Source organism: Schistocerca serialis, chromosome 12 (assembly GCF_023864345.2).
Source record: "Schistocerca serialis cubense isolate TAMUIC-IGC-003099 chromosome 12, iqSchSeri2.2, whole genome shotgun sequence".
Lineage (NCBI taxonomy): Eukaryota > Metazoa > Arthropoda > Insecta > Orthoptera > Acrididae > Schistocerca > Schistocerca serialis.
Window position 1 is genome coordinate 39,023,550 of NC_064649.1, and position 15,527 is coordinate 39,039,076.

General features: G+C 44.5%; 1 protein-coding gene across 1 annotated transcript in view; it reads left to right on the forward strand.

The window, feature by feature from the left end:
- The window catches only part of LOC126428404 (serine-rich adhesin for platelets-like), a 290,438-nt gene that overhangs the window by 39,745 nt on the left and 235,166 nt on the right, over positions 1–15,527 (forward strand). The window contains exon 5 of the mRNA XM_050090325.1: positions 9,928–10,382. Within this exon, the coding sequence (XP_049946282.1) occupies positions 9,928–10,382 (455 nt within the window). The remainder of the gene's footprint in view (positions 1–9,927; positions 10,383–15,527) is intronic.

Consider the following 15,527-nt stretch of genomic DNA (forward strand, 5'->3'; position numbering starts at 1 on the left):
GAAGCCCGGTGCGGACCCACTGGCGGTGGACAGCTATCGTCCCATTACCCTCACCAACGTTTTGTGCAAATTGCTCGAACGTATGGTGGGGCGGCGTTTGTGTTGGGTCCTTGAGTCGCGTGGTCTCCTCGCTCCATCCCAGGGTGGCTTCCGTCGGGGCCGGTCTGCAGTGGGCAATTTGGTGCGGCTGGAATCTGCTGTCCGTACGGCCTTTGCCCGACGTCAGCATCTCGTTGCTGTATTTTTCGATCTGCGGAAGGCGTATGACACCACATGGAGGCATCACATCCTCGCCACGTTGCATGAGTGGGGTCTTCGTGGTCGGCTCCCGGCTTTTCTTCAAACCTTTTTATTGCGCCGCTCTTTCCGGGTGCAAGTCGGTGCCACCTCTAGTTCATCTTATATACAGGAAAATGGGGTCCCGCAGGGCTCAGTGTTGAGCGTCTCCTTATTTCTAGTGGCCATTAATGGTCTGGCTGCAGCAGTGGGGTCGTCGGTGTCTCCTTCTTTGTATGCCGACGACTTCTGCATCTCATTTAGCTCCACGACTACGGGAGTCGCCGACCGCAGGCTGCAAGTCGCCGTTCGCGAGGCAGCATCATGGGCTCTGACTCATGGTTTTCAGTTCTCTGCACCCAAGACTCGAGTTATGCACTTCTGCAGGCGTCGGACGGTCCACCCTCATCCTGAACTTTACCTCGACGGCCACCTGCTTGAAGTGGTGGACACTTGCCGCTTCTTGGGACTCGTGTTTGATGCCCGGCTCACATGGGTTCCTCAATGTTACTCAGCTGAAGCAAAAATGCTGGCGGCACCTCAACGCCCTCCGCTGCCTTAGCCACACGTCTTGGGGTGCAGATCGCTGCACGCTGCTGCTATTGTACAGAGCCCTTGTGCAGTCCCGGCTTGATTATGGGAGCCTCGCCTATGGGTCTGCGTCACCCTCAGTGTTGAAGTTGTTAGACCCCATACACCACTGTGGGGTTCGGCTTGCCACTGGCGCTTTTCGCACTAGCCCTGTGGATAGTCTACTGGTGGAGGCCGGGGTTCCCCCACTGCGGATTCGCCGCCATCGTCTGCTCGCCGACTATGCTGTCCACGTGCATTGCTCGCCAGGCCATCCCAATCGTCGCCTGCTTTTCCCTGCCATGGTCCTCCATCTGCCCGAACGGCGACCTAGGTCTGGGCTTTCCGTAGCTGTCCGCATCCGGTCCCTGCTGTCGGAACTGGGGTCATTCCCTCTTCTGCCTCCCTTCCGGGTCCGTGCACCTACGCCTCCCTGGTGTTTGCCCCGGTCGTCCGTCCGTCTGGACTTGGCGCAGGGACCCAAAAGACTCGGTTCCGCCTGTGGCCCTCCGTCGCCGTTTTCTTGCGCTCCTCACCTCATTTCCAGGCTGTGAGCCTGTCTACACTGATGGTTCCCTGGCTGATGGTCGCACTGCCTACGCTTTTGCTCATGCTGCCCATGTTGAGCAACGGTCCCTGCTGGCTGGCTGCAGTATTTTTACTGCAGAGCTGGTGGCCATCTTACGCGCTCTTGAGCATATGCGTTTCTGCTCAGGTAGATCCATCGTCATCTGCAGTGACTCCCTGAGCAGCCTTCAGGCCATCGACCGCTGCTATCCCTCTTCTCCTCTGGTGTCCTCTATTCAGGAGTCTGTTTCCGCCATTGCCCATTCTGGTCATTCGGTGGTCTTGGTTTGGACGCCAGGTCATGTTGGCATCCCGGGGAGCGAATGTGTTGACAGGTTGGCCAAAGGGGCGATCGACGCCCCAGCTTTGGAGATCGGCCTCACAGCTCGCGATCACCAGCTGGTGTTGCGCCGTAAGGTGCTTGGGGTGTGGTCTGCTGAGTGGCGAGGCATGACGGCGCCTAATAAACTGCGGGCTGTCAAGGAGACGACCGATGTGTGGCGCTCCTCCCGGCGGTCTTCTCGCAGGGACTCTGTTATCCTGTGTCGGCTGCGCATCGGCCATACATACCTGACGCACGGCCATCTTTTGCATCAGGAGGATCCCCCCCTGTGTCAGTGTGGGTCCCGGCTGACGGTCGCCCACATTTTATTGGAGTGTCCCCGACTGCGCACCCTCCGGCAGTCTTGTAATCTCCCGGGCACTTTGCCTTTGGTTTTAAGCGACAATGCCTCCGTGGCTGATGACGTTTTAAATTTTATCCGTGGTAGTCCTTTTTATTGTTCCATTTAGGGAGGTCCTGCTCCTTTCCCTTTGTGTGTCTCTTGTCCTCGAGTCTCTCGTATTTGGTTGCAGATTTTAGTGTGTAGTCAGTTGGTTGACTCTTTCCCTTATTTGTTGTTGTTGTCAGTCAACCAGTCTCCGGTCATCTTCTTTTGTTCTGTTTCCTTTTGTCTGGTGTCTTCATGTCTGTAGTGTTCGTTACCGCGTTTGTGTTCTTTTAGGGCCTGGGGGGGAGTCTCCTTCCCCTTGGGGTTTTACCTGTTTCGTGCGTTTCTGTCTCGCCTTTTTTTTTGGAATGGGGGACTGATGACCTTAGCTGTTTAGTCCCCCTTAAACACCCCAACAACCACCACCTCAGTGCCTGTCCCCCGGAGCCACCACTGGGACCGGACTCACGCAGAGCCAGTGTGAATTTTTGGTGACTTTGAGCTGTAATATCTTGAGATTCCGAGCTGAATAATTGGAATGAAAGTCGGGTGGGAAAATCAGGCTTGAAAACAGTGTAAACTTAAGATTTGCATATTTAGTAGAGTGAACGCATGATGAAAATGAAATTTAGAGTGCAATAGATTGATAGTGCAAAGATATGGAATCAAAATTTTTATTCCCCTGCTATTTTCCAGTAATCTACAAATTAGTCAAAAAGATGTTGATTTTTATGAAAAGATGAAAGCATAGTATATTCGATACCTCTTTCACAAATACCGTTAAAATTAATGCTTCAAAGCCAGTCTCATTCGAACAACCAATTTGAAGCCCCCCACCCTCCCCAAAACAGTGAGTGTAATTTCTAATATTGGCTAACAACAGAAGCAAAGCAGCAAGAAAAATTGCACTGAGAACAGAGTTTTAACTTTGGCATGTTATTTCTCGTTGATAAAAGGCATTTGAAATCAGTTATGGAAAACAGATTTTGTACAAGTAGACCGAATGTGATCTATAGAGGGTGTACATAAAGTCTGGTAACACTTTCGGTTATTTATTGCACAAGAACTAAACCTTGTACAGATTTCATACATGTTGCATTTTGAAGAGAAACCCTGAAAGGTTCCCCCTCCCCCCAATGTATACCTCCACAGCATAGTTCGCTAATTTTGCCGATAGTCGCTGCTAGTCACAAACATGGCTCCACATTCACTTCACTCACACTAGAACATCTGCTTCTCTTCGCTGGGCACAAGCAATCCGTCGTAATGAATTTGTTGTGCCAGTAGTAAATGGCCTTCCTTGTTGGTGGCTTCGTACCGTACTTGGTTCTAAACATCCGTTGAACAGGTGTAGCACACTTGTTTTTGTCAAACTTCAGCACACAGAAAGCTCGCTCTGCACCTGAACTTGCCATGTTTGCGACTAGTGCTGACTATCAGCAAATTACCAAACTGCGCTGTGGCAGTATACATGAAAAAAAGCTTTCAGGTTTTCTCTTGAAAATGACATATGTATGATATCTGTACAATGGCTGGTCCTTGTGCAATAAATAATTGAAAGTGTTCCCAGACTTATGTACACCCTGTACTTGTACTCATGAGAAGAAAAAAATATAACTGTCTGTGATACATGTTAAAATTTAAATGTGTTGTACATTGATTAATATATGGGTTTTGTTATACTGGTGCAATGTACTCAACATAATTACATTTGCCACGGTACAGATATTGCACCATCTCAGTCACAAAGTCCATTCATTTGCCAGAAAACTGCTACAGAAGAAGAAGGCATTGTTTGAATAATTTTACACCTGTTACTTCTATTTCCCATCCTTCTTTTCGATTCGGTCTTTTGGACTGGCACTGACGAAATTAGAATTAGGTTTACATATTTTTTACACTTTTTGCCCTTTTTTAAATTCATTCAGAAGTGTCAATAAATTTTATCAGGTTTAGTTCCCACTGATTAGTATTGCTTCTTTGTATGAAAACTCTCAAAGCAGGGTACAACACATAATGGAAAGTTGTGAGTTTGGCATTGGTATTTAATTTCCCAGCAAACTTTATATTTCATGCAAACCTTGCATCTGTGCATTAGCATACTTTTCTGCGAATGTTCATTCACAATAATGGCCGGAAAAAGTCTCCCTGTGAATCGCAGAGGATTCTCGTCATAGTAGCACCTTCCTATACCAGCTTTTATCTGTTCTGTAGCATATTTTTCTACAATCTCCCTTAGGAGAGAAAGGTGAAACTTTGCGAGTGTCATTTTTTGTCCTGTTATCGACTGGTGGTGAGCATGAGCATTTAGAATGCACAAATCCAGAATGTGGAAAAAATATTTCTTGTATTATTTCACAGTCTTACGCACTGGTCCCACTGACAAGGGGAGGCCGCCAATTGTGAAATTCAGATTCGATTCATATTGTGCATAATAAAAGCTCATAGCCAGAGGTGTAATGTGGCAAAGCACCAAGATGCACTTCTCAGCTGTTGTCGAGAAAATCGACAGTTAAAAGAAACCGTTGAGGTGAAATACTCTCTACGAGTTGTAATTTCCTACAGCGTCGTGGCGCAGCGGTAAGAGCTCGGGTTCATAATCCGAAGGTCGCCGGATCGAATCTCGAGCCATGCAACTTTTTTTTTTTTAGTATTTGTTATTTTTATATATATATATATATATATATATATACATATAAATAAAAAAGTGCTGGCAGGTCGACAGACACACAAACATACACACAAAATTCAAGCTTTCGCAACAAACTGTTGCCTCATCAGGAAAGAGGGAAGGAGAGGGAAAGATGAAAGGATGTGGGTTTTAAGGGAGAGGGTAAGGAGTCATTCCAATCCCGGGAGCGGAAAGACTTACCTTAGGGGGGAGAAAAGGACGGGTATACACTCGCGCACACACACACACACACATATCCATCCACACATATACAGACACAAGCAGACGTATTTAAAGACAAAGAGTTTGGGCTGAGATGTCAGTCGATATATATATATATGTGTGTGTGTGTGTGTGTGTGTGTGTGTGTGTGTGTGTGTGTGTGTGTGTGTGTGTGTGTGTTAATTACAAATAACAAATACTAAAAAAAAGTTGCATGGCGCGAGATTCGAAATTCCCGGCAATCACCGAGCGAGGTGGCGCAGTGGTTAGCACACTGGACTCGCATTCAGGAGGACGACGGTTCAATCCCGTCTCCGGCCATCCTGATTTAGGTTTTCCATGATTTCCCTAAATCGCTTCAGGCAAATGCCGGGATGGTTCCTTTGAAAGGGCACGGCCGATTTCCTTCCCCATCCTTCCCTCCCCCGAGCTTGCGCTCCGTCTCTAATGACCTCGTTGTCGACGGGACGTTAAACACTAATCTCCTCCCTCCTCCTCCCGGCAATCAGTTTCAACAATTATGCATATAATAAGTTGTTGAAAGTCATTTGTCGTGGAAAAACTGGCGACTTCGAACATGATTATGTTTTCTGCAAACAAAGTTGTATTTCACAAATGTTATTAATTGTCTTCATAATGTTTACACGTGTGGTTAACGGAAGACGTAGAAACGATATTCCGAAACGAATACGTATAGTGTAAGTCAAACGTTCGAATTAGAGACCCCATGATATATGTATATTTGAATTACAAAAAACAAATACTAAAAAAAAAAAAAAATTGCATGGCGCGAGATTCGATCCAGCGACCTTTGGATTACGAACCCTAGCGCTTACCGCTGCGCCACAACGCTATAGGAAGTTATACACCGTAGAGAGTATTTCACCGCAACGGTTTCTATTAACTGTCGATTTTCTCGACAACGGCTGAGAAGTGCATCTTGGTGCTTTGCCACATTACACCTCTGGGCATTAGCTTTTATTATGCGCAGTATGAATCGAATCTGAATTTCACAATTGGCGGCCTCCCCTAGTGAGCTCAGGAACATGTCACGACAGTCAACTGCATCCATAATCGAATTGTAATCAACAATACATTACGGTTTCTTTATTTTTTCACCAATATTTCTGTTAGTTTTCTCTGTTTCAACCATTTGTGTTGTGTGACTTGTGGTCAAAATGCACACCTCTCTCTTATCACACTACTTGATAGCAAGGATCTTGTCAGTGGGCTGAAACTCAGCTTCTCCTCGTTTTAATTGCTTCTGCAGTTTTGGCATGTTGTGCTTATTCTTACCAACAGTGCCACATGTCGTTGTTCCATGGTTGTGAAGCCAGAGGAACAAATCCAGGCTGGAGTATCAATTATCGGCATATAGAATATGACCCTGTTCCAAATATGGTCCCGTAAGCCTTGACACTACGTCGCCACTTTTCCCTAAATTGTGAAACCAAATTTCTGTTGTTGTGCCTGTATATACAATAAAATTCAAAGTATATCAACTTTGACAGTCACACTGTACAAATGTTTTTATTCCAAATCTACTTCGGTTGGTTGGAACAATTTGCTTAAAAGATAATAGTCCTTTGAACAGCAAGAGACTCTCATATATACAAAGCTTGTGATGTGGACAAAATGAATTACGATATGTCTTACGAAATTTGTCAACAATCATCCTAATTTTAAATGACTTGTCGCTTCCAGTACTCACAGAGTTATCACTGAAGTGTAGCATTCTCAGAAGTAGATAAAAACATTGTAGGGACATAATTTTGCTGAAAACGGGTGTGTTCAAAAGTGTATCCCTGGGCCCATAATCACTTAATTTTAACTTCTTAACTTGGGCCATTAGAAGGCAAATAGCAAAGAAACAATACATTTTCTCAAGTCCAGTGTCTTTCCACTTTGCCAGTCGAGAATTCACCGATTCTGTAGTATTTTATCCAGTGTAAATTCAAAAACAATTTGTTTCGTCTGCAATAAATTGCAACAGCTCTTCAAAAATAAATATCACAAGAAATGAACAAATACTTGGGTCAGTATCTAGTTGACATTTGTGTCCTGAACTCAAGTCATCAAAGTAAAGGTTTAACGGCTGGAAATCAGTTTCTTTCCAGTAAAACGTGTCACTTAATCACTCTCTTTTGCAAATCGTTTCACTGTCACTTTCTGATTCCTCGGATTCAGAGGAACTGCTGATTGTAATTCTTGCTCTCCCCCCTGATGTAAATGGCTGAGGACTACAGCCTCGAGACTACAGCTTGAAGACTCATCACTGTTAGCAACATCAGATAAGTCACACTCACTGTTGCTATTGAGCATATCCAGGATCTCTACATTTGTGCAACCACAGCGATCTGTCATTTCTCCCATAGAAGACAAGAAAATTGATGAAATTACGGGAAGCAAAGTCAAATTCTGCAGAGAGGGAACACAGCAACAAACATATACACTCTCTCGAAGTATACAGTCAGACCGCTGAACAGCTACTGGAAGAGCAGGACGGAATGACAGCTCTACATTTTTATATGTCTGTCGTGCTTGGCTAGCTGTGACTCAGCATGCCTAAACACATCCCTAGCGGTGAAAAGGCCGGTGGTGCGGTATGTGTCAAAGGCTGGTGGTGCGGTGTGTGTCAACACGTCCAGTGCTGTAGGTAAAAGCCAAGGGCCACACTTAAACACATCGGGCGTGCCAGGTGAATGGCGAGGCATGATGAGTTAACTCGTCCCCAGCAGTCAAAGGGTTCATAGGGTGTGAGATTACTGTGAACAGCAGTGGATACTCTGCAGTGTGCTAACGTGCTCCCATGCTGGCCAGGAAGTTGGTAAAGATTTGTTACATGTTCCGTATTCAGACTGCCTTCTCCCACCACACTCCCCCCCCCCCCCCTCCTACCCCTCTCCCACACTACCCCCTCCCTCACCTCCCCTACTACTACCCCCCCCCCCCCCCCACACACACACACTTGATGCAGGTGCATTCTCTCTCTATTCCCTCCCTGTCACCCTTACCATCACCACCTCCCTCACCCTTCCTTCCCCTCCTCCCCCACCTGTCCCTCTCTCTATCTATTATCTATTATATTTCTTGCCTTGCTCTTCCTTTCCAACCCTCCTCCCCACCTCCACCTACACAGACAACTGTTTTCAATAATCAACATTCAGTAATCTTGTCTCGCCATTGCCACAGACCTGGATGATTTGATGTCTGTGTGGTTGTGTGTCTGAATGTGTATATTGTTAACGGAAAAAGAGCTGTATCCTTAATAGAGAAAGAGCAAGAGCTCGAAAGCTAGTGTTAAATGTTTTCTGTTATGTGGTTCTGTGCACCAGACACTATTCCTCTATAGGTAAGTAGCTCCCTTTCCTTTATTTTATGTATTTTCCATCCAGGAATTTCCATTATAGCAGTCTGCATTGTTTTAAATGTATTTGTAAGGAATGCCTTTTAACCCTATGGCAATACCAGGTCTGTAGTGTTAAATATTCCATCATACATTTGTAGCAAAGGTATACTTGAACAAATGGAAAATTTCTTTCTGTTTAATACTTTAAATCTTGTGGCCATTACAGATATAGATTACTTTTTTAGCGCATATTGTGTCTTCTTCATAACTAACTTGTAAATGTTTGTTTGAAATACTAGGCTTGAAGGAAAAGGGAGAGTGATGAAGGGAAAGGACTGACAAGGTAAAAAAAAAAAAGGGGGAGGTTTATGGAAAAGTTTCCTGGACCCTTGGATTAGGGAAGTCTTTCCTTCTCTTCTTGTCCAGTAAGCATCCCCTGATCTAGGGCTGTGAACAACTCTTTCATAACTCTCACCATTTCCTAAACCTAACCAGTCCTTTCCCTTCATCCCTCATCCTTTCCATTCAACCCTTCTGCCACAATACTGAGCCACCGGACTGGCTCTGAAGGCTTGCACATTTACATATCTTTTATGTGTGTTTTCTCCTACTGCCACATGGTGAGTATTTTTTATCAGTTCATATCCTATAATTTTTCCAAACATTGGTTATTTTCATTGCTATATTAGCCCTTGTGGCCATCATTTCTTCTTATGTAACCTCACTGTCAGTCTTTGTGATTGCTATTTAATTCATCTGTTTTCAAGCTTTTGTGCTAGTTTGTTAGGTTTTTTTTTAAATAATTTGTAGCAGCTATTATTAACCATCATCTTACGCTTCTATCTTTTGTAGTACTGATTTCGATGTACTTAGGTCTATTGTTAAGTATCAATTTTCTTATAACATTTTGTTTGTGGTTCACTCTACACTGCAGGACCATTCACACGATTTTCTGTCATTGATTTATCTGCAAAATTGGCACCACTTTTCTTCTCACCATTCACGTTGCTTCTATGCAATAGTGTGTTTGGTTTTCACCAGACTCTACTGATTGACTGTTACTGCAATCCCCTGCATTGTTTTATTTCCCAAATATAGTAGATTCCGTTTTCTTCGATGACTTCCTGTGTCTATTTGCCCTTTCTTTAAGCTTTCATCTGTTTTCATGTTTTTTCATGAACCTCCCCAATCGTGATTTGCTGTTGTAATTTTGTTCATAATACAATGGAAATGAATAGCCTGCATATTTTGTGTATTGGTTTAGAGTATACTATACAGAAGTAGACTGCAGTGCCTGCTACTGCCCATTAATGTTAGCTCGACTCATTCCACATCTGTGAATGCTCTTCTTCATGGTGGTCTTTAAAGAACACAGTCTGAATTAATGAATGAATTAAACTTCCACAATTTAGTGTAAAAGCAAAAATAATTGTGTTAAAAATAATCATTAATTATTTTCCTATTTGCATTGGCTCTTTTTTTTCCCTCCCCCTTTTGATAATCTTCAATGATTTTTTTGCTCATTTCTGTTTAAATTGAAATATTTGTTGTGGTGCCCACAGATGATAGAGGTGCCGCACAACACGATTCTTCCAGCAGCCGTGGACTGGATGGGAGCAGCTTCGAGTATCGCAATGGCAAAGGCTCGGACAGACGCTCGCACAAAGATGCTTCAGAAGAGGAAGATGAAAAAAAGGAGAGGGCAAAGCATGAAGAAGGCTACAGTGGTGACAACGAACGTGAAGACGAACGCCGACCCTTTGAACGAGTTGAGACTGAAGATGACGATGAGGATGAGGATGATGATGAGGACGAAGAGGGGGATGAAGAGGAAGACGATGAGGAGGAGGAGGGGGCCAAGGAGAAGGAGCAGCAGTATGAGAACGAGGAGAAGGAGAAGAAGAAGATAAAGATGAATGTGAGGATGAAGAAGGAGAAGGAGGGAGAGGAAGACAAGATAGAAGAAGTTGAGATGGAAGTTGAAGAGGATTCCCAGCCTGGAATTATTGAACCGCATGTAATTACAATCTCTTTCCCACACATCTTTGCTCAAACATTTCTCTCTCTCTCTCTTTCTCTCTCTCTCTCTCTGTGTGTGTGTGTGTGTGTGTGTGTGTGTGTGTGTGTGTGTGTGTGTGTGTGAGAGAGAGAGAGAGAGAGAGAGAGAGAGAGAGAGAGCTGATCAGTATGTGCAGTATGTAGATATGGTCAGCTTAAACAAATACTGCTGATTGCTTGTTTTATGTGATGCCCGGTGTCAATGGGAAACATCAGTTTGTTGCTCTTTACAATCAAATTTTTTATAAAGCAGCCATACTGACTCGACAGATTTGACCCAAATTAATCTAGAGCATTATTAGATTTAAACGGGCTGTCACAGATTTCAGATAAATGACAATACACGCAACTGAGACTGCAAAAGACCTTATCATAGCATTAGAAATAATACATGAGGGTAAATCAGGAAATTTAACAGAATATTATATTGATAAGAACTGAACTGAGAGTCACACGTTATAGATGTTTGTAAATAGCTAAACTCTGCAACTTCTGCATAATACCAGATTTTTTGGATATGGAACTGTCAAAAAAGTTGACAGTTCCTATTTTCATCCACTAATGTCTTTTGGCATCATATTTGGGGATAATTCCTCGTATAGGAAACTACGTTGTCTAAAAGTGTGTAATATAGATAGTCTGTGTGTCCACTGTAGAACATCTTCTAGGCAGCTCTTGAAGCAGTAGGGCATACTGATAAAAGCATCAAAATATGGTTTATTTACTCACTTACAAAGTTTATTGTCAACAGACAATCACAGTTTAAAAAAAAACAGTAATATTAATAAATATAATGCTAGAAGGAGAACTAATTTACACTATCCATCTCTCAGGCTTAGTGTGACACAGAAAGGAAAACACACACACACACACACACACACACACACACACACATCAAGGTCAAGGAAATTTGCGAGCTTTCAGAGCCAGTGGCTCCTTCTATCAGAAAGGTGGAAGGGGAAGCAAGAAGGCTGTAGGAAAAGAACTGGTGAGGTTTTGGAAGTAGGGGGTGTTTTCGAAAAGTTGCCCAGAGCCCCAGATCAGGGGATACTTATCAGGCAGGATGGGAAGGAGAGACTGAAAGGAGTGAGGTGTTTAGTCATAAAATTATTTGACCTTGCGATCTAAAGAATGCAGTAGAAACTCCAGGTAGGAATATCAACAATGTAAGGAAAGACAGATTGCTATTTATCATAAAGAAGAAATGTCAAGTTTCACACAGGCCACAGCCTTCATCAGTAAATGAGAGACACCCACCATTCACACACACAAGTAATCACCCCCTGACACACACATGACCACCATTAAGCTCCTCAGAACTGAATGCAACTGGCACGTGGGATGAAAGCAGCAAGGATGTGATACTAGTGAATGAATGGGGAGAGAGATGAACTCTGTCTGGTTGAGTGTGCAGGGAAGTACTGCCAACAGGCACAGTGGTAGGAGGTTGTAGGGCAGGGAGGTGGGGAAAAAGTGAGCAGAAAAGGAGAGGAGCGGAGAAAGACGGGTGGATGCCTCGGCAGAGGGCTGTAAATAAACAGGGTGGGAGATGAGAATGGGGAGGAGATGATAGGACAGAGAGGGTGGAAACTGTTGAGTGGAGGGTGTGGGGCAGTATGTTTCTGTAGGTTGAGACCGGGGTAATTAAAGAAGTGGAAAATATGTCGTAAGGATAACTCCCATATGTGCAGTTCAGAAAAGCTGTCGGTCGAGGGAAGGGCCCAGATGGCTCGGCAGCCATTGAAATCGAGAGTTTTGTGTTCAGCTGCATGTTGTGCCACAGGCTGGTCTATTTTGCTCTTGGCCATCCACCAACAGTAACTGCATTTTGACAACTGTCATCCATTTCACACCCAAAAATCCCCCCATATAGCCTGGCCACCCGGGGGTGGTGTCTCTACAGCACAAAAACTCCCTTCCTCAGTATGCTGAGGGTGTCACCAAGGCCTTCACAGGCAGGCACTATCCCCCAGACCCAGTCAGCAAACAGATCTCTCATGCCATTTCGCTGCACACCCCCAATCCTCCCATCATCCCCAAGAACCAGCCACAAAGTAATATCCCATCCATGACCCAGTATCACCACAGACTGGAACAACTGTACCACTTCGTCAGGGCTTCTGTTACCTATCATCGTGTCCTGAAATGAGGAACATCCTACTCGAATGCTACCCACCCCACCTAAAGAGGTATTCCATTGCCAACCCAACCTCCACAACATCCTATTCAATCCCTATGCCACTCACAATCCCAGCCCCTTACCACAAGGATCATATCCCTGTGGAAGACCCAAGTGCAAAACCTGCCCAGTCCACCCAGCCAGCACTCCCTATTACAGTCCTGTCGCAGATTTATCCCACCCCATCAGGGGCCAGGCCACATGTGAAAGCGTCCATGTCATTTACCAGATCTGCTGCTATCATTGCATCAGCTGTCAACCAAGATGAATGGCCACTGGCAAAATGTGGCCAAGAGCAAAGTAAACATTCATGTGGCACAACATGCAGCTGAACACAACACAGGTGATTTCACTGGCTGTTTCACTGCCTGAGCCATCTGGATCCGTCCCTCGACCAACAGCTGTTCTGAATTGTGCAGATGGGAGTTATCCTTACAACACATTCTCCACTCCCGTAATTATCCTGGCCTGAATCTATGGTAACATACTTCCCCCCACCCTCCACCCCACAATTTCTACCCTCTCTGTCTGATCATCTCCTCCTCATTCTCATTTCCCATCCTGTTTATTTGCAGCCGTCTTTCAATACATCCACCCGTCTTTCCCTGTTCCTCTCCTTTTTTTTTTTTTTTTTTTTTTTTTTGCTACCGAGCGAGGTGGCGCAGTGGTTAGACACTAGACTCGCATTCGGGAGGACGACGGTTCAATCCCGCGTCCGGCCATCCTGATTTAGGTTTTCCGTGATTTTCCTAAATCGCTCTAGGCAAATGCCGGGATGGTTCCTTTGAAAGGGCACGGCCGACTTCCTTCCCCATCCTTCTCTAATCCGATGAGACCGATGACCTCGCTGTCTGGTCTCCTTCCCCAAAGCAACCCCATTCCTTTTTTGCTCATTTTTCCCCACTCCACCTCCCTGCCCCACAACTTTCTGACGCTGTGCGTGCTGGCAGTGTAGTCCCTGCACACTCCACCAGACAGTGTTTGTCTCACTTCCCACCGGTACACTACTATCCCTTCCTCCCCTTCCTTGCCCCTTCCAGATATCTGCTTGCATCCCTCATGATAGTTGCATTCCAGCCCAAGATGCTGAAGTTGGTGATTGTGTGTGTGTGTGTGTGTGTGTGAGAGAGAGAGAGAGAGAGAGAGAGAGGTAGGTGTGCTTGCATGTGTGTGTGAATGCTGTGTCTCTCTTTTACTGATGAAGGCCGTGGCTTTATGGAAGTATCTTTTAATTGTGCCTGTCTGCAACTTGACATGTCTTATTTACGGTAAGCAGCTGCCACGGAGGGCGTGGGGGGAGGGGTCGAGAGAGAGAGAGAGAGAGAGAGAGAGAGAGAGAGATAAGGAGGGTGGAAGTCACTCAAAAAATCACGTAAATGCTGAAAATGTAGTCATACTATTGTTGCTGAGAAAGTGTGCAATAATTGCAAAACTGACTCATTCCACATCATACTGAAAGATTGCAACAATTATCCATGGAACATGCAAATAACTAACTATTTTTAATGAGACAGCAAAATGTGAAGACGAATTATTACTTCCGCAACATATGGTCACTACTGCCGCACAGTGGTAGCAGACCGACATTGTAGGTTGGCACGGGAGACAGAGCGAGCCAGAAAAGGAAGATGTGGTGAACAAATGCTGGGTGTTGGAGTTGGTTGTGTGGTTAAATGCCAAAGCACAGCAAAATATAGTAGATGTTAGTGTTGAGGAGTATGGAAACTGAAACACTTAGCAGTTCTGTGAAATTGTCTCAAAGGCGATAACTATAGGGAGCTGTGTCGGTATTGTTAATGTACGATTTGCTCCTGGTCAGTCTTTAATGCAGTCCATAAAAACAGTAGATTTTGAAAGTTTGGTAAACATTTCTTTGCCTTGTCTTCCGTGCCTGCCTCAGCCCTTTTCACCTTGTATGCTTCCCTCATCCCACAGTCTGCCGTGCGGCAGTGATGATCGGTTACTGCTGGACTACTGGGTATTTTTCGTGTCAGGCTGTCTCTCTGTCATTAAACTGAATGCCACTCTAGACTAATTTGGGAGTACTCTGACGAAATGACACATAAAATTGCACTTTAAAAAAAACACTTTGTACTTGACGAGAAGAAAATGGACTTCTCCATTGAATCTGCACATTTTGTAGAATGCGTGAAGACCGATGTCTGTCTTAGCTGACTCTTGTGTGTTTCAGTACTGCACAGTTTCAGCTGTGAAGCCATTTTCAAGGTTTTATTGAACAGACATATTTTGGTTGACAGTCAGAAGTTGTGTTGGCCATACGTTGTTAAAATGTAGTTCGGTGGCACGTTCTAAAAGTAATCAACATGACATATTAAGCGTTTCTCAAATAACTTGATGTTACATACCATTTGCAAGTATAAAACATCTACTGGAGGAATTACTCCTGGGGGGGAGGGGGGGGGGGCATGAAATTTTTTGAGGGGTAAAAACCAAAAGTGTCTAATTAGGTTTCAGTCATGGAACTAAATTATTTTTTAAAGGGTCATTACTAATTTTATAAGGCTCTAATATTGACTCTACATCTGATCAATATTTACTTATTTCTCAACTGCTTGCATTAATACGTAACATTGTGGTGTGGAGCTACAGGTTCCTACACATAGTCCACTCACTACAAACGTGCTTTGTGAAATACATCAGTGGTGGTAAAAATGAGACACCGAGTGAGGTGGTGCAGTGGTTAGCACACTGGACTCGGATTCGGGAGGACGACAGTTCAATCCCGCATCCGGCCATCCTGATTTAGGTTTTCCGTGATTTCCCTAAATCGCTCCAGGCAGATGCCGGGATGGTTCCTTTGAAAGGGGCCGGCCGACTTTCTTCCCTAATACGATGAGACCGATGACCTCGCTGTTTGGTCTCTTAAAAAAAAAAAAAAGAGAGAGACATATACTTAACAAATGC